The 22,318-nt window shown below is 39.7% G+C and overlaps 1 protein-coding gene across 2 annotated transcripts in view; it reads left to right on the top strand.

Moving 5' to 3' along the window:
• Positions 1–22,318, top strand: part of pgghg (protein-glucosylgalactosylhydroxylysine glucosidase) — a 38,683-nt gene that overhangs the window by 14,263 nt on the left and 2,102 nt on the right. For both annotated transcript variants that reach the window (XM_080736808.1, XM_080736807.1), the window contains exons 8-15: positions 149–268; positions 1,988–2,119; positions 7,555–7,666; positions 8,597–8,669; positions 13,976–14,112; positions 16,476–16,609; positions 18,175–18,270; positions 20,577–20,674. In XM_080736808.1, the coding sequence (XP_080592934.1) occupies positions 149–268; positions 1,988–2,119; positions 7,555–7,666; positions 8,597–8,669; positions 13,976–14,112; positions 16,476–16,609; positions 18,175–18,270; positions 20,577–20,674 (902 nt within the window). The remainder of the gene's footprint in view (positions 1–148; positions 269–1,987; positions 2,120–7,554; positions 7,667–8,596; positions 8,670–13,975; positions 14,113–16,475; positions 16,610–18,174; positions 18,271–20,576; positions 20,675–22,318) is intronic.

A 22,318-nucleotide genomic window follows, 5' to 3' on the forward strand; every position in this document is an offset into this window, starting at 1 on the left:
GGTACTGTAGCTAGGTAGCTGTGTGTGTTTAAGCTCGTAGCCCAATCAGGGACCAGCATGTATGGCAATGTCATCATTAACAGCCAGTAGGCCATACATGTCCTACTTGTGCTAGTTCTAGTTAATAACTATCCTATCATGGTTCCAGGATATCTGGATGTACCCTGGCATCGGTCTCTTCTACCCCCAGCTGGCCCAGGCTGTGCTGGACTACAGGGTGAGCACCATCGATGGAGCCCGGGACAACGCCCAGAGACAGGGTCACAAGGTACTCTACCCTCTCCTCAAGTGTTCATTTTGACAGCAAATGTTATAATTCCAGAACAGTTTTAGCCATCTGATAATAGCCTAAGCTCACAAGCTCATAGGGTGGCTATTTCCGGAAGCATTAAATGACTAGTTTTAGTTCCACTGGATCTCTTCTTTTTATATGACATTGTCAATATATTTGGTAGTCATAGTCATTAGTTTTCATTTGTGAAAAAAACTTCGCCAAAAGTCGACGAAATTAACACTGCATTGTACCTCCACCTCAACTCAACTGCAACGCTCTCATCACATCAGTAGTGCGAGCTAACCATAAGTACAGAATAATTAAGTCAACAATATAAACGATTCATATGATTTTCAACGTACTAGATAAGTGAAAATAGTGATGCAATGTGAGGGTTTGGTCCAGCCAACTTAAGACTCCTGAATCACTCAGCCTGCTGTATGGGGCTGAGTGATTCAGGAGTCTTAAGTTGGCTGGACCAAAGCCTCGCATTGCATCACTATTTTCACTTACTGACTCCACTGTGAGGGTCCATGTCTCATACAGCAGTACTGACTCCACTGTGAGGGTCCATGTCTCATACAGCAGTACTGACTCCACTGTGAGGGTCCATGTCTCATACAGCAGTACTGACTCCACTGTGAGGGTCCATGTCTCATACAGCAGTACTGACTCCACTGTGAGGGTCCATCTCATACAGCAGTACTGACTCCTCTGTGAGGGTACATGTCTCATACAGCAGTACTGACTCCACTGTGAGGGTCCATGTCTCAGTACTGACTCCTCTGTGAGGGTCCATGTCTCATACAGCAGTACTGACTCCACTGTGAGGGTCCATGTCTCATACAGCAGTACTGACTCCACTGTGATGGTCCATGTCTCATACAGCAGTACTGACTTCACTGTAGCCTCTTGAGTTCTTCTCTCATGTCAGCATGTTTTCACATTTACTGACCCACCAACCTGTTTAAATATACGAAGTTTGCAAATGTGCTGATTTGCTGTGACATACAGCTCTGTCTCCAAACATTTGAATACCGGGGAAAAGTTTATTTTCAGCAAATCTGTACAAAAAGAAAAAAGAAAATATCATATATTCTAGTTGCATTGCGCATTCAGTGAAATTCAAAAGCTATGTTTGTTTTAATTTAGATTTTTATGGCATATAACTCATGAAAATCAAGTTATCTCAAAATGTTACAATAATTACACGAGAACACTCAAAAGAATTGGAGAAATGTCAACCTTCTGAAGTCAGAGTTGCTTGAAGTCCAGTGTGAAATGTCTGCATTCAGTGATGATTTGGGAACGGGATGCTTTGGCTGTTTTACACAATATTTGAATTATTTGAGACAGATCTGTACACAACATCAATGAGATCAGGTCATGCCGTTTCTGTTCTTTTTTGCACCACAATGAAACTGTTAGTGCTTTGGAAAGCTGCTCTGTGTGAGTGTACTGTGACTGAAGTATCCTTGGGAGGGCGCTGTTTCCCCAGATCTGTTTCAGTGCTGCCTTTGATTGAGTTACAGTATATGTTCTACTAATTTCTCTTCTGCCCTGTTAAAATGCTAATTTCCTTTGGTTGATGTCCTGTATAAAGAACATTAAATCGCTGTGTGTGTGTGTGTGTGTGTGTGTGTGCGTGTGTGCGTGTGTGTGTGCGTGTGTGTGTGTGTGTGTGTGTGTGTGTGTGTGTGTGTGTGTGTGCAGGGACTGAAGTTTCCATGGGAGAGCGCTGTCTCAGGAAGAGAGGTGTGTCCTGAGGACATATATGGGCAACAGGAAGTTCACATCAACGGAGACGTAGCGCTGGCCTTCCAACACTACCTGTACCTGACCAGAGTATGTTAATTATTATTATGAATATTAATATCACTACCTGTACCTGACCAGAGTATGTTAATTATTATTATGAATATTAATATCACTACCTGTACCTGACCAGAGTATGTTAATTATTATTATGAATATTAATATCACTACCTGTACCTGACCATAGTATGTTAATTATTATTATGAATATTAATAACACTACCTTTACCTGACCAGAGTATGTTAATTATTATTATGAATATTAATATCACTACCTGTACCTGACCAGAGTATGTTAATTATTATTATGAATATTAATATCACTACCTGTACCTGACCAGAGTATGTTAATTATTATTATGAATATTAATATCACTACCTGTACCTGACCAGAGTATGATAATTATTATTATGAATATTAATATCACTACCTGTACCTGACCAGAGTATGTTAATTATTATTATGAATATTAATAACACTACCTGTACCTGACCAGAGTATGAAAATTATTATTATGAATATTAATATCACTACCTGTACCTGACCAGAGTATGTTAATTATTATTATGAATATTAATATCACTACCTGTACCTGACCAGAGTATGATAATTATTATTATGAATATTAATATCACTACCTGTACCTGACCAGAGTATGTTAATTATTATTATGAATATTAATATCACTACCTGTACCTGACCAGAGTATGTTAATTATTATTATGAATATTAATATCACTACCTGTACCTGACCAGAGTATGATAATTATTATTATGAATATTAATATCACTACCTGTACCTGACCAGAGTATGATAATTATTATTATGAATATTAATATCACTACCTGTACCTGACCAGAGTATGTTAATTATTATTATGAATATTAATAACACTACCTGTACCTGACCAGAGTATGATAATTATTATTATGAATATTAATATCACTACCTGTACCTGACCAGAGTATGATAATTATTATTATGAATATTAATAACACTACCTGTACCTGACCAGAGTATGTTAATTATTATTATGAATATTAATATCACTACCTGTACCTGACCAGAGTATGATAATTATTATTATGAATATTAATAACACTACCTGTACCTGACCAGAGTATGTTAATTATTATTATGAATATTAATATCACTACCTGTACCTGACCAGAGTATGATAATTATTATTATGAATATTAATATCACTACCTGTACCTTACCAGAGTATGATAATTATTATTATGAATATTAATATCACTACCTGTACCTTACCAGAGTATGTTAATTATTATTATTATGAATATTAATATCACTACCTGTACCTGACCAGAGTATGTTAATTATTATTATTATGAATATTAATATCACTACCTGTACCTGACCAGAGTATGATAATTATTATTATTATTAATATCACTACCTGTACCTGACCAGAGTATGATAATTATTATTATGAATATTAATATCACTACCTGTACCTGACCAGAGTATGATAATTATTATTATGAATATTAATATCACTACCTGTACCTGACCATAGTATGTTAATTATTATTATGAATATTAATATCACTACCTGTACCTGACCAGAGTATGATAATTATTATTATGAATATTAATATCACTACCTGTACCTGACCAGAGTATGATAATTATTATTATGAATATTAATATCACTACCTGTACCTGACCAGAGTATGATAATTATTATTATGAATATTAATATCACTACCTGTACCTGACCAGAGTATGTTAATTATTATTATGAATATTAATATCACTACCTGTACCTGACCAGAGTATGTTATTATTATTATGAATATTAATATCACTACCTGTACCTGACCAGAGTATGTTAATTATTATTATGAATATTAATAACACTACCTGTACCTGACCAGAGTATGATAATTATTATTATTAATATTAATATCACTACCTGTACCTGACCAGAGTATGATAATTATTATTATGAATATTAATATCACTACCTGTACCTGACCAGAGTATGTTAATTATTATTATGAATATTAATATCACTACCTGTACCTGACCAGAGTATGTTAATTATTATTATGAATATTAATATCACTACCTGTACCTGACCAGAGTATGTTAATTATTATTATGAATATTAATATCACTACCTGTACCTGACCAGAGTATGTTAATTATTATTATGAATATTAATATCACTACCTGTACCTGACCAGATTATGTTAATTATTATTATTATGAATATTAATATCACTACCTGTACCTGACCATAGTATGATAATTATTATTATGAATATTAATATCACTACCTGTACCTGACCAGAGTATGTTAATTATTATTATGAATATTAATATCACTACCTGTACCTGACCAGAGTATGTTAATTATTATTATGAATATTAATATCACTACCTGTACCTGACCAGAGTATGATAATTATTATTATGAATATTAATATCACTACCTGTACCTGACCAGAGTATGATAATTATTATTATGAATATTAATATCACTACCTGTACCTTACCAGAGTATGTTAATTATTATTATGAATATTAATATCACTACCTGTACCTGACCAGAGTATGTTAATTATTATTATGAATATTAATATCACTACCTGTACCTGACCAGAGTATGTTAATTATTATTATGAATATTAATATCACTACCTGTACCTGACCAGAGTATGATAATTATTATTATGAATATTAATATCACTACCTGTACCTGACCAGAGTATGTTAATTATTATTATGAATATTAATATCACTACCTGTACCTGACCAGAGTATGATAATTATTATTATGAATATTAATATCACTACCTGTACCTGACCAGAGTATGTTAATTATTATTATGAATATTAATATCACTACCTGTACCTGACCAGAGTATGATAATTATTATTATGAATATTAATATCACTACCTGTACCTTACCAGAGTATGTTAATTATTATTATTATGAATATTAATATCACTACCTGTACCTGACCAGAGTATGTTAATTATTATTATGAATATTAACCCATTTAGGCCTAGAATTATTGAATGCTTTAACCAGTGAAAAATAGCAGATATACAAGCTCACAGCGCGGCACCGAGTGCCGCGCTGCGAGCTTGTAGATCTACTATTTTTGAAAAAGTCGTGAAAATGTGTGCAAATCTTTATGTATTTTCAAAGCGAACGTTTATAACTCAAATTTTGCTTCTGGGTGGTCCCTGGAACTAAATATTTTGAGATGGGGGGTCCGTGGCCAAATAAATATCAGTTTGGGGGTCCTTCACATGAAAAGGTTTGAGAACCACTGACATAGTAGTCTCTCAAGAACAGACTAACTGAGCTCCAGTTAAGTGAAAAGGACCTTTTCTTTGACGATGGCTGGCCAGATTGCTGACATAGAAACATAGGTTTTTCAAAAAAATCTTAGAAGGATTCAAAAGACACTTATAGAATCGGGTCAAAATTCTAATTTTCACGATTATTCAAAAATATGTCTGTCTGTATGTCTGTCTGTCTGTCTGTCTGTCTTGTCATTCTGTCTGTCACACGCCACACGTCACACTTTTGCCCTACTCATATCTCCGCCACCGTTGCCCCGATCCATGCCAAACTTTGCACACACACTCCTTGGCTGCCAAACCCCTCATTTCTCACATGGACCTCTTCTAGCGCCACCATGAGGCCGATTCTTGCAAAACACATTTTTGGACACTGCTCCTACAGATGTTGCCCTAAAATCACACAAAGCGGTACACAGTATGTCTAAAGTCATGTCATCAACATAGATCTGTCCCATTTCCCAGACGGTCGCTTATCTCCCGATTAGGGAGTCTTACTGGTTAATAATAATAACAATAATAATAACTAGAAATACTGTTCCTACGAAACAGTGTGGGCTCACATGTAACACCATGTATGGGCACAAAGATCTACCCTTTGACTGCACCTCATTTGTACTGTCGGTACAAAGGCAGTGTCTTACGTCATTTTGAGGGGAACTTGACTGATAGATTACCGTAATTGAATATAAGCCGCACCAGCAAAATTTAGAACAAAAAACAAATGTTTACATATATAAGCCGCACCGGACTATAAGCCGCAGGTGTCCTTCCTGCTTCCCGCTAGAGCGCCCCTGGTGGCCGTTAGCTGTAATAATCTATATATATAAATCCTTGTTAAAGACCATTGTAAACCAAACTAACTGGCCGTTAGCTGTAAAAAAAAAAACTCTATATAAGCCGCACCGCTGTATAAGCCGCAGGGTTCAAAACATGGGAAAAAAGCAGCGGTTTATAGTCCGGCAATTACGGGTACGTTATTTTGAGGAGAACTTGACTGATAGATTACGTCATATTGAGGAGAACTTGACTGATATATTACGTCATTTTGAGGAGAACTTGATAGATAAATAAGGAAGATAACAACGTGTGCTCACTTTTAGCGAGCCCACAATTATAGAAACACACACAGAGCTATTTAACATTTATTTTAACAACGAATATGATGCACACCCCTTTAGAAGGGGTTTAACTGTGTGTCAGGGTTGTCAACATTGGACTGTCAGAATCCAGGAGATTTATTTTTGGTGGGTGAACGGAACTCCCCAACCGGGGTCTGGGGGCCGGGCGGTCAAAACGTATTAATAGATGTATTTTCCTGTGTTCTGTTGAATTTTGTGCATGTTTGATAGATTTATCAGGCTTACTTTACTAGCATGTGTACACTTTCAGCCTAATATGCCAAATGTAGGTGTACAGATCTGATGACAGAAGCAAAGTAAGACATCTTTAATAATGACGTCTCATCTGTAAGTCATTACTTAAGTGAATATCTATATGATCTTGCGTGCATTGCCCCCACCCCTAAAGCGGGTCCTCCCCAGAACATTTTTAACATAGTAGGCTAGATTTAATCTCCTGTGTTCTGGTGAATTTTGTTCATGTTTGATACTTTTATCAGGCTTGCTTTACTAGCATGGGTACAATTTCAGCCTTAAAATGCCAAATGTTGGTGTACAGATTTGATGACTGAAGCAAAAGGACATCTTTAATAATGATTTCTCATCTTTAAGTCATTACTTAAGTGAATATCTGTATGATCTTTCTTGCATGCATTGCCCCCACCCCTAAAGCGGGGGGTCTGGGGGTCCTCCCCCAGAAAATTGTCAACATAGTAGATGTCATTTCCTGTATTCTGGTGAATTTTGGGAGTTTGATACAAAATCCAGGAGATTTGCCAATCCAGGAGACTCCCAGGAGAGGGGTTCAAAATCCAGGAGACTCCTGGGAAATCCAGGAGAGTTGACAAGCCTGCTGTGTGTGTGTGTGTGTGTGTGTGTGTGTGTGTGTGTGTGTGTGTGTGTGTGTGTGTGTGTGTGTGTGTGTGTGTGTGTGTGTGTGTGTGTGTGTGTGTGTGTGTGTGTGTGTGTGTGCGTGTGTGTGTGTGCGTGGTCACTCAGGATTTGACCATGTTCACGGATCGGCGCGGCAGTGAGGTCATCTGGGGCGTGGCCGACTACTGGGTTTCCAAGGCAACCTGGAGCCCCGAGGACCAACGATATCACATCCTAGGTACCAACCAATCAATGATCAGTACATCCTAGGTACCAACCAATCAATGATCAGTACATCCTAGGTACCAACCAATCAATGATCAGTACATCCTAGGTACCGACCAATCAGTGATGACCATTTAGCTACACTGTAACCACATCCTAGGTACCGACCAATCAATGATCACCACATCCTTTTTTTTGATTGATTGATTATTTTATTAGACAGAGATGGAGAACAGTACAAGTATAGTCAATACAATAGAAATGTAGTACAGTACAAGTACAGTTAAACACCCTGCCTAAAAGGATCATCTCAAATAAGACCTTTTACGTTTTACGTCTGTTTTACGTTGGAAGCCCTGGTCCTAGGTACCGACCAATCAATGATCAGCATTTAGCTACACTGTTACCACATCCTAGGTGTCTACAGATAGACCCTCCAGAAAAACACGGGCAAGAATCCTTGATTATGTGGGCTAAAATCCTTAATATTGCAATGTGATTTTATGATGTGAAATTGTGTGAAGTTGCAAAATCTGCGGAACGTTGCATAATACACAGGACGTTTGCACGGAAATATATGATTATGTGCCCTTTTTGAAAATGAACTACGCCATTTAGCTGATTATGCGGTCGCATAATATTGTTTTTCTGGAGCGTCTATGGAATACTGTATGATCAATTTTTAGCTACAAACGTTAAATCCTAGGTACTGACAGAGAATACTGATACCATCAATGTTTCAATGAGTGGGGAGGAAAATACTAGTTAACTAGAGGACTAAGATAACCATATAGTACTTTTAGCATTAATCAAGTCTTTATGATTGCATTATTACAAAACTATTGAGAACAAGGTGATCTTTTCCCCCATATGGGTCCATGTCTCAAAACCCTGTTTTTTGGAGAAAGCGTGCTTCATATGTGGTTTCTGTGTTTCCATTCAGGTGTGATGCCACCTGACGAGTATTACCACAATGTCAACAACTCAGTGTACACCAACGCAGTGGCCAAGCTCAGGTACTTTTAGGACTATTCATAACACATCCTTCATAATGAAACCCAGCAGTGGCCAAGCTCAGGTACTTCTAGGACTATTCATAACACATCCTTCATAATGAAACCCAGCAGTGGCCAAGCTCAGGTACTTCTAGGACTATTCATAACACATCCTGCTTAATGAAACCCAGCAGTGGCCAAGCTCAGGTACTTCTAGGACTATTCATAACACATCCTTCATAATGAAACCCAGCAGTGGCCAAGCTCAGGTACTTTTAGGACTATTCATAACACATCCTTCATAATGAAACCCAACGTAGTGGCCAAGCTCAGGTACTTCTAGGACTATTCATAACACATCCTTCATAATGAAACCCAACGCAGTGGCCAAGCTCAGGTACTTCTAGGACTATTCATAACACATCCTGCTTAATGAAACCCAGCAGTGGCCAAGCTCAGGTACTTCTAGGACTATTCATAACACATCCTGCTTAATGAAACCCAGCAGTGGCCAAGCTCAGGTACTTTTAGGACTATTCATAACACATCCTTCATAATGAAACCCAGCAGTGGCCAAGCTCAGGTACTTTTAGGACTATTCATAACACATCCTTCATAATGAAACCCAGCAGTGGCCAAGCTCAGGTACTTCTAGGACTATTCATAACACATCCTTCATAATGAAACCCAGCTGCATGCAACACAGAGGCTACAGCCATGAATTCTACCTTTGGGATTCCCTCAATCGACAGCCTCTTTCGTTGAGACAGAAAAGCCTCCAATCTGATTGTATTAATGATGATTACAGACAGCTTCACGATTCCCACACTCATATTTGGCGTATCGGTTGGTACAGAGTACCAATCCGTTAGCTGCTTTAACTATTGAAAAATAGCAGATATACAAGCTCGCCTATACATATTATACAAGCTTGTAGATCTGCTATTTTTGAAAAAGTCGTGAAAATGTGTACAAATCTTTGACAATATGTATTTTCAAAGCGAACATTTGTAACTCAAATGTTGCTTCTGGGTGGTCCCTGGAACTAAATATTTTGAGATGGGGTCCATGGCCAAATACATATCATTTTGGGGGTCCTTCACATGAAAAGGTTTGAGAACCACTGACACAGTAGTCTCTCAAGAACCTAACTGAGCTCCAGTTAAGTGGGACCTTTTCTTTGACGATGGCTGGCCAGATTGCTGACATAGAAACATAGGTTTTTCAAAAACTCTTAAAAGGATTCAAAAGACACTTATAGAATCAGGTCAAAATTCTAATTTTCACGATTTTTCAAAAATAGCAGATCTACAAGCTCGCAGCGCGGCACTCGGTGCAGCGCTGTGAACTTGTATATCTGCTATTTTTCAATAGTTAAAGCATAAAATAATGATACGCAATAATGTGTACCCGTTATGAATGGGTTAAAAAATTAAATTCAGGACAAGGGCTCTCAAAGTGTGGTTCAGGGTTCCTGGAGAGGGTTCCAAATGGGCCGTTACGGGGTCTTTAAGTCTGAGAGAGTACAAATGGAACCAAATGGACCCTTACCCTCTGAGTTATGGTAGTCATCGCACCTAAATAGAGGGAATATGCGTGAATATCATTGTACCCGGAAGTTATGCGGAAACGCCTACTGAGTGGCAAAAAACATAGTCGGTAGGAGTCATGAGGAGTCAGTATGAGTGAGAAGGAGTGCTTTCAAACTAGAGACATCAGGTGTCGAATGGTGTGTGGTATCAGAATGACTAGAATACTCGCCAATACCGATACCAGCATTGTATAGGCTTGAAAAGCATTGAAAAGCTTTGTCAAGACTTTGTTTAAAAAAAAGAATCCACCGTTGCCATTATGAGCACCTTGGTGTCAATAAGCTCTGTGAAGCCACGGCTTCTATTAGTTTTCTCGTTGAGTGACTTAAAACAAGCGCTCCTCAAAGCCACTTGGCTCACACAGGGCTGTTGATATGTCCATGCTCCATAATTATGCTCAGTGACCGTTGGATCGCATGGGGACCGATACGATGTCCTCTACAAATGAAGATGTCTTTACCGTAGCTCAGTTTTGCTCCGTGTGGGATTATTGACAAGGAACTGTATCAGTGAGTTCATCAGATTGGACATGTCTGTCTGTCAACAGGAGGGTGTTGTCTGTCTGGTGAATGGAGCTGTCTGTCTAAATAGTCCAGTCATTATATGAAAAAACCTAAAACAAATTGCAATAGTAGCAAACTCAACTGATTCTGAATCCTCATGTCATGTATCCTATGTCCTTAGTGAGGGAAAAAAAAGTCCCAAGGAATCCCATCACGGGAAAGTTTTGAAAACGACCTACCTACCTTCACTTACTATACACTACACTATAAAGGAACTCCCAAAAAAATCTGCTTTAAGTGGGATGTGAGGGGTCAAACTAGGGGTTTTTAATTATTCTGAATCCATTGCAAGCATTTGTTTTGCATGAAAAACATTCCTTGGGTTAAAAACGGACCCCAAAAGACTGTGAAAATTGATGACTCATCATCGTTTTGAGGGGCCATTTCTTGCCCAAGGAATGTTTTTCGTGCAAAACAAATGCTTGCAATTGATTCAGAATAATTAAAAACCCCTAGTTTGACCCCTCACATCCCACTTAAAGCAGATTTTTTGGGAGTCATGTTTTCCTTTATAGTGTAGTGCAGGGCTACTCAACTTAGGAAGGCTCAGGGGCCACTCAGCAAAATACCTAAAGTCCAAAGGGCCGCAACCTAAAAATGACGGTCCTATTTTGGACGTTTACAATGATTTTGTAACAGGCTTCATGACAAGCTTAATAATTAAGCAAACACAAAGAAAACAGCCACATTTCCATCTATATAAGCCAGGCCAAACCTCATTGAACCAAAAGATTATGGATGGAATGAAGAAATTATCGAACTTGATCAAATTAGGCTTTATTCACAAAATGTGAAGTGAAAATTAACAGAACTAGTTCAATCTTTTTGGAACCGCCCCTGTGTCTGGGTATGCAAGGCTAGTGAACATTGGCAATGTAAAGGTATGTTTTCTCATGCCAATAACGCTCCTTTTCATTAATAGGACGGATTTAAAATAAATAGACGTTTATACTTATTATTCAATCACTCAAACCCCAGCATCCCTATTCTTGGGGGACATTCACCAAAAATAGCCGATCTACAAGCTCACCACAAGATTCATTGGAGCTTGTAGATCGGCTATTTTTGGTCAATCTCCTTCAATGAGCAGTTAGTTGTGTTTAAATTACAAAGCTCAAAGCATCAAATGTTTTACAAGTACAGTACAACTGGCTGAGTTGAACTTTACTTGAGTTATTTTTCCATAAAACAACAACTCTTAACCAAAAATCTACAAGCTCACCACAAGATGCATTATCGGCTATTTTTTGATGAATGTCCCCCAAGAATAGGGATGCTGGGGTTTGAGTGATTGAATAAGAAGTATAAACGTCTATTTATTTTAAATCCGTCCTATTAATGAAAAGGAGCGTTATTGGCATGAGAAAACTTCCCCATGTGGGGTACAAGCATAGTTCCCTGGCTGCTACGATCTGTTGGGATGTGTGCACTGTATGTCGGTGCTGACTGGCGGAGCCGCGGAGGCAGAGACAAGCACAGACAAGGACTACGTCTTCACTAGCCTAAAACATGACGGTCGCGAGCGCGTTCATATCGCACGACCGTCATGCGTCTCCACTCCAGTGAGCCCGACTGTGGTTGTCTGCTGCAAAATCTCCGCAGATTTGTCTGTCTGACCGTCTCGTTGTACAATAGATCTAGTGTAGCCGCCAGCATCTCCGCACTGCTGTGTTCAGGCTGTGTTCTGTGCAGTGACTGCATTCGCTTCCTGACTACGGAGTCCACTGAGGCTCAAACATCACCGCATTTTGCGTTGCGCGTTAACTTTGCCAGGCTTAGAAAAATCATATTTTTATTGGTATGGTCATGACGGGCCGCACAGACAGGCGGTGCGGGCCGCATGCGGCCCGCGGGCCGCGGGTTGAGTAGCACTGGTGTAGTGTATAGTAAGTGAAGGTAGGTAGGTCGTTTTCAAAACTTTCCCGTGATGGGATTCCTTGGGCCTTTTTTTCTCTTACTAAGGACATATTGAGGATACAAAATCAGTTGAGTCTGCTACTATAGAGAAACGAAGCCATGTCGTCATTTGTGCGTAATGTCGCCCTCTAGGGGGTTCATGCTGGTATTGTTTTGTATTCAAATCGCCATTGGGGAATCTGCGATCGCCGCATATAAGGACTGTGTTAAAAAAATAAACACACCATGTGCGCGTTTCTGTCAGCGGGGGGGTTCTGCATAGTTTATGATATTCATTCATATCTGATATAGCCTGTGTAACTCGTTTCTAGCGTTTATTGTGTTACTCTTTGGGTAAATCTGTACATTTCCACCTTAGTCGATGCTTTATATCCATTTGGGTCAATCCGAGAGCATGGTGTGTTTATATTTTTAACACAGTTCTTATATGCGGTGATCGCAAATTCCCCAATGGCGATTTGAATACAAAACAATACCAGCATGAACCCCGTAGAGGGCGACATTCCACGCCATTTCACGGAAGTGACATCACACTTCGCTACTGAATTGCAATTTGTTTTAGGTTTAGCCTAATTTTGGCCTAAAATTACTGGACTAAAAGCCCTTTGCACACAGACGCGTTTATCCGTACGGATAAAACGGACAATTTCATTTTTTTTTTTAAGAAAACAAAGATTCTCTACGACCTCATGCACACCGGATCCGAAATAGCCGTGGGACGAGTGGCTGCGGCCGTGCGCTTTTTTCTCGATCGAACCCAGTTCGATTTGTGCGTCTTGTCGCATGCGGTAAAAAAAACTCATCACTCCTTTTATGACTCCTTTTGGGATCCAAATCCAATGCGTTTTATTCATGCAGCAAACGAAAAAAAAACGCAACTGTCCTGTGTGCAAAGGGCTTTAGGGTGTTGAAAGGTAGAAGTCATGGACGCTCTGTACGCTACCTGAGGCTGCGTATCGCCACTGTCGAGAAGAAACCTCTTATTCTTGATCATTTACTGCCGTGTCACACAAAAGCGGCAAAAGTTGTGGATCCGCGAGCTCCAGCTTGTCAGTCTGCAGTTTTTACGCTTTTTTTTTTTTCATTTGAATCCTGAAAGTAGGCTAATCATAGTGAACATGTGAGGTTTACACCCAACAGAGACGATATTCTCTAAATACAGTGGTAATAAACTGTGTGTGTGTGTGTGTGTGTGCGCGTGCGTGCGTGCGTGCGTGCGTGTGTGTGTGCGTGCGTGCGTGCGTGTGTGCACCAGTCTCCAGTTTGCGGTGGAGTTGGCAGAGCTGCTCCAGTTCCCGGCTCCCAAGGAGTGGCAGGAGGTTGCGGACAAGATGAAAATCCCCTTCGACCAGGAGCACAAGTTCCACCCGGAATACGACGGATACGTCAGAGGTACCGTTGACTTTTTGTTTTACATAACATTATTATGTTTTCATTTTGATCATAAGACTTATTGATTGTCAGTCCCCTGAGTTTTCTTGAGACTGATTTGGCACTAAGACACATCAGGAGTCCACTAGGACTGTGGTTCTCCCGCATTTTATGTTCAAGGACAGTTAAGTACAGTACAGTTCATGTACACTGAGACCGGGTGGACTGATCTCTCTCCCTCTCTCTCTCTCTCTCTCTCTCTCTCTCTCTCTCTCTCTCCCTGTCTGTCTCTCTCTCTCTCTCTCTCTCTCTCTCTCTCTCTCTCCCTGTCTGTCTGTCTGTCTGTCTGTCTGTCTGTCTGTCTGTCTGTCTGTCTGTCTCTCTCTCTCTCTCTCTCTCTCTCTCTCTCTCTCTCTCTCTCTCCCTGTCTGTCTCTCTCTCTCTCTCTCTCTCTCTCTCTCTCTCTCTCTCTCTCTCTCTCTCTGTCTGTCTGTCTGTCTGTCTGTCTGTCTGTCTGTCTGTCTGTCTGTCTGTCTGTCTGTCTGTCTGTCTGTCTGTCTGTCTGTCTCTCTCTCTCTCTCTCTCTCTCTCAATTCAATAAACCCTTTTGTAAATCCCGCCCCATTCTGCCCTGTTACTATGATGGGACATTAACCCTGGGCAGATTGTTTTTATAGTGGAAGTGGATGGGATTCTTTTCCCCTTCATAGCCTCATTACAGCTATATAAAGTACCAAAGGAAAAACACCTAGGTGATATTAATAAAAAGGGAAGACAAAGGTACAGTAGTTACATTGCAAAACAGGGGGTTTACCCGAAAATATATGTTTTAATGTGTTTAATCCCAGTGGGACAGAATCCTCTTTGCAGATTCTTTTATAGTGGAAGTGGATGGGATTTTTTTCCCCTTCATAGCCTCATTACAGCTATATAAAGTACCACAAAAAACACATCTACGTGATATTAATAAAAAGGGAAGAAAAAGGTACAGTAATTACATAGCAAAACAGTAGTTTTCCCCCGAAAAATAAATGTTTTAATTAGTTTAATCCTCTGGATCAGAGATAGAAAGAGAAGCGCATTGCATCTTGGGTACTAGGAAGAGGACAGAGAGAATGTTTCTCCTCACATAATAGGCTGGCTTTTCGTAATTCTGCCCATTTAAATTATATGTACCCAATCGTGACTCTTAGACCATTGATAAGGTACATGTGAACTAGTTTGTTGAAGCTTATTCGTTATGATGAGCGAGATCGCTTGACGCTTGCCGTCGCTATCACCGTACCGGCCGATCTCCGTGTCGCGCACTGCGGACAGTTTTTGAAAGCCTGAAGCAACATTCTCCACTGCACAAACTCCACCCCCGATAGCAAAAAGTGAATGTTTTTTTCTGGTTGGCCAGTCAGGGAGTCTCAGGGACCAATCAGAAGGCTGACAAACGGTCTATTCAATTCAATTCAATTCAATTCAATTCAATTCAATTCAATTCAAAGGGCTTTATTAGCATGAGAAAACATGCGTTTACATTGCCAAAGCAGAAGTGTACACAACTAGAAGTTAAGTCTAGAGTTCAGTTTTTGAAAAAAAAAAGTTTTTTGAAAAAAAAAATTTTTGGGAAAAAAAGGTTTTTTGAAAAAAAAAGTTTTTTGAAAAAAAAAAAGTTTTTTGAAAAAAAAAAAGTTTTTTGAAAAAAAAAGGTTTTGTGAAAGGTATTGGTGATGCGATGACGTGGTGTATACGGACGCTCAGCTCCCCGGGCCCTTCCCCGTCTTTCTTTCTCTCTCTCTCTCTCTCTCTCTCTCTCTCTCTCTCTCTCTCTCTCTCTCCTCCGCTCAGCTCCCCTCCCCCCTCCTCTGTAACTTGATACTCTGGTGACCAGTTTATGAGCACTGTCAAGATACTCCTTCAGGACTGGCTGCTCTGCGTGAGGCGAAAGGCGAAACTTTGTTAAATTGAAATAAATGCGGTTCAAAGAGTGGCATGTTTAAAATGTGGACAGTGCAAAATTGTCACGCTTGTTTGACGTGGTGGCTATGTTTGTGAGAGGTGTTGTGAGAGAATGGAGCTAAACATTCTGTTTGAGAATTGCCACCACTTTGTGTTTGCTGAATTGTATGTATTAGATACAATACAATCAGAACAAAATATATACAGGTGAAAACAGTTTTCATGCATCACGGTAACGTGCAGGCAGAGCAGTGATATATATACAATGGTTTTTAAAGTGGTTGGGTTCCATTTGATATCCTTCTCTTATCACAGCAGCTCACGAATCTTGCTGCTGTGTTTGCACATTGTTTTACTTCACCCAGCAGGTATGGGAGTTTTTCATCATTGGTCATATTTTCAAACTCTCCTTGGGTGGTTATGATCTCTCTCCCCAGGTCACCCGGTGAAGCAGGCAGACACGGTGCTGCTGTCTTATCCTCTGGGGTTCCCCGTGACCCGCGAGGTCAGGAGAAACGACCTGGAGATCTACGAGGCCGTCACCGACCCCGACGGACCTGCCATGACATGGGTACGATCTTTATTTAACCTCCATGACATGGTATGATCTTTATTTAACCACCATGACATGGTACGATCTTTATTTAACCACCATGACATGGGTACGATATGGTACCATCTTTATTTAACCATCATGACATGGGTACGATATGGTACCATCTTTATTTAACCTCCATGACATGGTACGATCTTTATTTAACCTCCATGACATGGTAAGATCTTTATTTAACCTCCATGACATGGTACCATCTTTATTTAACCTCCATGACATGGTAAGATCTTTATTTAACCTCCATGACATGGTAAGATCTTTATTTAACCACCATGACATGGTAAGATCTTTATTTAACCTCCATGACATGGTAAGATCTTTATTTAACCATCATGACATGGTACCATCTTTATTTAACCACCATGACATGGTACCATCTTTATTTAACCTCCATGACATGGTAAGATCTTTATTTAACCACCATGACATGGTACCATCTTTATTTAACCTCCATGACATGGGTACCATCTTTATTTAACCATCATGACATGGTAAGATCTTTATTTAACCTCCATGACATGGTACCATCTTTATTTAACCTCCATGACATGGTACCATCTTTATTTAACCTCCATGACATGGTAAGATCTTTATTTAACCTCCATGACATGGTACCATCTTTATTTAACCTCCATGACATGGTAAGATCTTTATTTAACCTCCATGACATGGTAAGATCTTTATTTAACCACCATGACATGGTACCATCTTTATTTAACCTCCATGACATGGTAAGATCTTTATTTAACCTCCATGACATGGTATGATCTTTATTTAACCACCATGACATGGTACCATCTTTATTTAACCTCCATGACATGGTAAGATCTTTATTTAACCTCCATGACATGGTAAGATCTTTATTTAACCTCCATGACATGGTACCATCTTTATTTAACCTCCATGACATGGTAAGATCTTTATTTAACCTCCATGACATGGTACCATCTTTATTTAACCTCCATGACATGGTAAGATCTTTATTTAACCTCCATGACATGGTACCATCTTTATTTAACCTCCATGACATGGTACGATCTTTATTTAACCGTCATGACATGGTATGATCTTTATTTAACCATCATGACATGGTACGATCTTTATTTAACCACCATGACATGGTACGATCTTTATTTAACCATCATGACATGGTATGATCTTTATTTAACCATCATGACATGGTACGATCTTTATTTAACCATCATGACATGGTATGATCTTTATTTAACCATCATGACATGGTACGATCTTTATTTAACCATCATGACATGGTACGATCTGTATTTAACCATCATGACATGGTAAGATCTTTATTTAACCACCATGACATGGTACGATCTTTATTTAACCATCATGACATGGTAAGATCTTTATTTAACCTCCATGACATGGTACGATCTTTGTGTGTGTGTGTGTGTGTGTGTGTGTGTGTGTGTGTGTGTGTGTGTGTGTGTGTGTGTGTGTGTGTGTGTGTGTGTGTGTGTGTGTGTGTGTGTGTGTGTGTGCGCGCACGGTATCTCCAGTCGATGTTTGCAGTGGGCTGGTTGGAGCTGGGTGATGCTGAGAAGGCTCTACACCTGCTGCAGAAGTGCTTTGATAACATCCAGGAACCGTTCCAGGTAGGATAGTGTGATGACGTCATTCCAGGTTAAGCCCTTTGCACACAGGACAGTTGTGTTTCTTCCGTTTGCGGCATGAATAAAACGCATTGGATTTGGTGTGCAATGCTGTGCGGAATCGGCGCTGTGGATCCCAAAAGGAGTCATAAAAGGAGTGATGAGTTTTTTACCGCATGCGACAAGACGCACACATCGAACTGGGTTCGATCGAGAAAAGAAAACGCACGGCCGCAGCCACTCGTCGCACGGCTAATTCGAATCCGGTGTGCATGAGGTCGTAGAGAATAATTGTTTTCTTTTTAAAAAAATGAAATTGTCCGTTTTATTCTCAAGTCTCAAATTCGTTGTCGGGTAGGGCTGGGCCTAAAATAAATGATAATTGATCGGGCCGGGCCGGGCCTCAAGCAACAGAGAACAGATGCATCCCTGTCTGTCTGTCTGCACCGCGGTACTGAAGTCTGACCAAAGGACCAAGGATGATCAGTGATGCGTACGGAAGTATTGCCTACTAGTAGCTTGGTTGTTGTGATGACGTCACTTACATAACCTTTGGATATACAGTCGTTCTGCCTCAGAGCGTTAGCAGCATGAGCTCTGTGTTGGAGAGGCCGGTTGCGATGTTAAAACACAGCTTGGTGTTCCACAAGTTTGTTATCAGTTATATAAATCCAAGAAACGTACATTCAAAGAGGAAAAAAACTTGGTTATTTTGACAAGGACTTGAGGAGGAGGAGGAGGAGGAGGATTGTATTCAACAGTAACAACAACATCAACTACAAGTTGACAACCTTACCTTGTTACAGACGATCATCTCGTCTGGTAAAGATATTATTAATTCCATATGCTTTCTGGTTAATGAAGTGTCCGTGTGATGCTGTGTGCATTTATATTACTAAAGGGTGTACAGCCATGGCGGTGCTTAGACTTGCAGAAGGCACACAAGCCTGATTTGTATTGCATGTTGAAGAATGTTGTGGTGTCACGCAGTGATCATAGCAGATCTGCAAGCCCAGAATGCGAGCGAAATGAACACATTTTGGGTTTATAGATCTGCCCTGTCTGGTGCTGCTGTGTTTGGTGCGTCACCGTTGGAAGGAGGAAATATAAATCACAGGCAGCGAGAACGTCAGGGAGAGAGAGCATGAGAGATGTACTGTACTGTATGACAGGGATTTAACTTTAGACTATGTTGTGCAGATCTTGGCATGTTTTATGAACAACTGAACATGTGAAGTTGCCATTTCTCCAACTATTTTAGACCTATGTCCGTTCTCTCACTCTGCTGTAATTTGAGACACTTGTGCAGCCTATTGGCGACTTTTTTTTTTCTTTTTCTCTCGGGCTTTCAGGGCCGTAAATATGATTATTGAAAGGGTCGGGCCGGGCTTCGGGCTGGCCCACCAGGGCCCAGTTAGGGCCGGGCCTTAATTGTCAGGCCCGTTGAGAACTCTAGTCTGCAGTGTCAAACAGGTGGACATCTATTCTAAGATAGCATCAAAGCCAATTGGTTGGCCATCACTAGTGTGATGTAACTAGGCTAGGTTCTAGACAGCATGTTTACTGTTGTTGCACAGAAACTAAGCACTTTTACATGAAATGTGTGTATTAGATTAATAGGATATAAATCCTATTTTTTCCCTAACAAATTGGGCCAATCTCTCAGTTGAATCATGCAAAAAAAAAGGGGAAAAAAATATATATCATTGTTCGACTAAGAGATTGGTAGTCGACTGAAGACTCCATATTCGTCTAATTCCACTAATGGAGGTCAGCCCTAGTCTGGACTAGGGCATTAACATTACACAAGTTGACTCCCACCAGAGAAAGTTGAAAAAAAAAAAAAAAAACTTTCTATTGTAAAAATAGCAGATCTACATGCTCACAACGCCTCGCGTTGTGAGGCGTTGTGAGCATGTAGATCTGCTATTTTCACAATTTCTGCCTCCATATATTTGACAATTTGGACAATGTTTAATTTGTCATTTTAGAGGTATTAAAAAGTCCTTAAATTGGCACTTTAGAAATTTGCATATGCCCTCTATCTATACACTTAAACTTTATGTTGGTTTGTTTACAGTTGAGTGAGAAAACAATGTTGCCCATTAAGTTAATCATCTGGGGACCCCCCAATTAACCCAAAATAATTGGGGGGTGGTGTGTGATGTGATGACGTCATCAAACGATTAAGTCGAGTTCAACTCAACTTTTTACTGAGTCGAGTCGACTTGCAAAAATCACAAGTCGTTGATGCCCTGGTGTGGAGTGATAATAAATTAACGTCTCCACTCACACTCTCACTCTCTCAGGTATGGAGTGAATCAGCGGACGGTACGGGAGCGGTGAACTTCCTGACCGGCATGGGAGGCTTCCTGCAGGCGGTGCTGTTTGGCTTCACTGGCTTCAGGTCAGCTCTTATGTACTGTTGATACTCTTAATGTTAGGTTTAACAGACCTCAGGTCAGTGTTCTCTTATTGTTAGGTTTAACAGACCTCAGGTCAGTGTTTATGTACTATTGACTCTTAATGTTAGGTTTAACAGACCTCAGGTCAGCTCTTATGTTCATGTTGATACCCTTAATGTTAGGTTTAACAGACCTCAGGTCAGCTCTTATGTACTGTTGATACCCTTATTGTTAGGTTTAACAGACCTCAGGTCAGCTCTTATGTACTGTTGATACCCTTATTGTTAGGTTTAACAGACCTCAGGTCAGTGTTTATGTACTGTTGATACTCTTATTGTTAGGTTTAACAGACCTCAGGTCAGTGTTTATGTTCTGTTGATACCCTTATTGTTAGGTTTAACAGACCTCAGGTCAGCTCTTATGTTCTGTTGATACCCTTAATGTTAGGTTTAACAGACCTCAGGTCAGTGTTTATGTACTGTTCATACTCTTATTGTTTGGTTTAACAGACCTCAGGCCAGTGTTTATGTACTGTTGATACTCTTATTGTTAGGTTTAACAGACCCCAGGTCAGTGTTTATGTACTGTTGGTACCCTTAATGTTAGGTTTAACAGACCTCAGGTCAGTGTTTATGTACTGTTGATACTCTTATTGTTTGGTTTAACCTACAGCCACACTTTGAAAACAAAAGTACAATTAATTGAAATGTTGTGGAAAGATCTTAGCCAATCAGGAGGGAGTATGAAACATCTGAACGACTCGTTTTGTTTAACCCATTTAGAACGGGTACACATTTTGTGTATCATTATTTTATGCTTTAACTATTGAAAAATAGCAGATATACAAGCTCACAGCGCGGCACCGAGTGCCGCGCTGCGAGCTCGTAGATCTGCTATTTTTGAAAAGTCGTGAACATTAGAATTTTGACCCGATTCTATAAGTGTCTTTTGAATCCTTCTAATTCTAGGCCTAAATGGGTTAATGACTAATAGAGATACTGTATCACACACAATGTTTGTTTAATGACTATTAGAGATACTGTATCACACAATGTTTGTTTAATGACTATTAGAGATACTGTATCACACAATGTTTGTTTAATGACTAATAGAGATACTGTATCACACAATGTTTGTTTAATGACTATTAGAGATACTGTATCACACACAATGTTTGTTTAATGACTCTTAGAGATACTGTATCACACAATGTTTGTTTAATGACTCTTAGAGATACTGTATCACACAATGTACAGTTCAGTAATCCAGAGTGATTTACAATAAGTAAGGACAGCACATGGTAATTCATCAATAGATCAACATTAACCGATTTAGTGCCATTCCCGAGAATACTCGTGAAAAGTACTCAAGTATCCGGAGTGCCGATCCCGAGATATCTCGTGAAAAGTAATATACTGTAACGGCTGGTATCCTACCGAGTACAATGGCGGAAGGTCCCGAGTCGATCTCCGTCGCTGATTTATCCTCATCACGGATCCACGAGCACAAAATAGTAATCCCATAACATTGAGGCGGACGGGCCATCTCATCTTTAATGTCCATTATCTCAAAACTACACTTTAGAAGCGCAGATGGCAATAGATGCTCGCTTATGTTACACATGTATAAAAGCTCCGGTCCGCCAT

Source organism: Nannobrachium achirus (assembly GCF_963921795.1).
Source record: "Nannobrachium achirus genome assembly, chromosome: 11".
NCBI lineage: Eukaryota > Metazoa > Chordata > Actinopteri > Myctophiformes > Myctophidae > Nannobrachium > Nannobrachium achirus.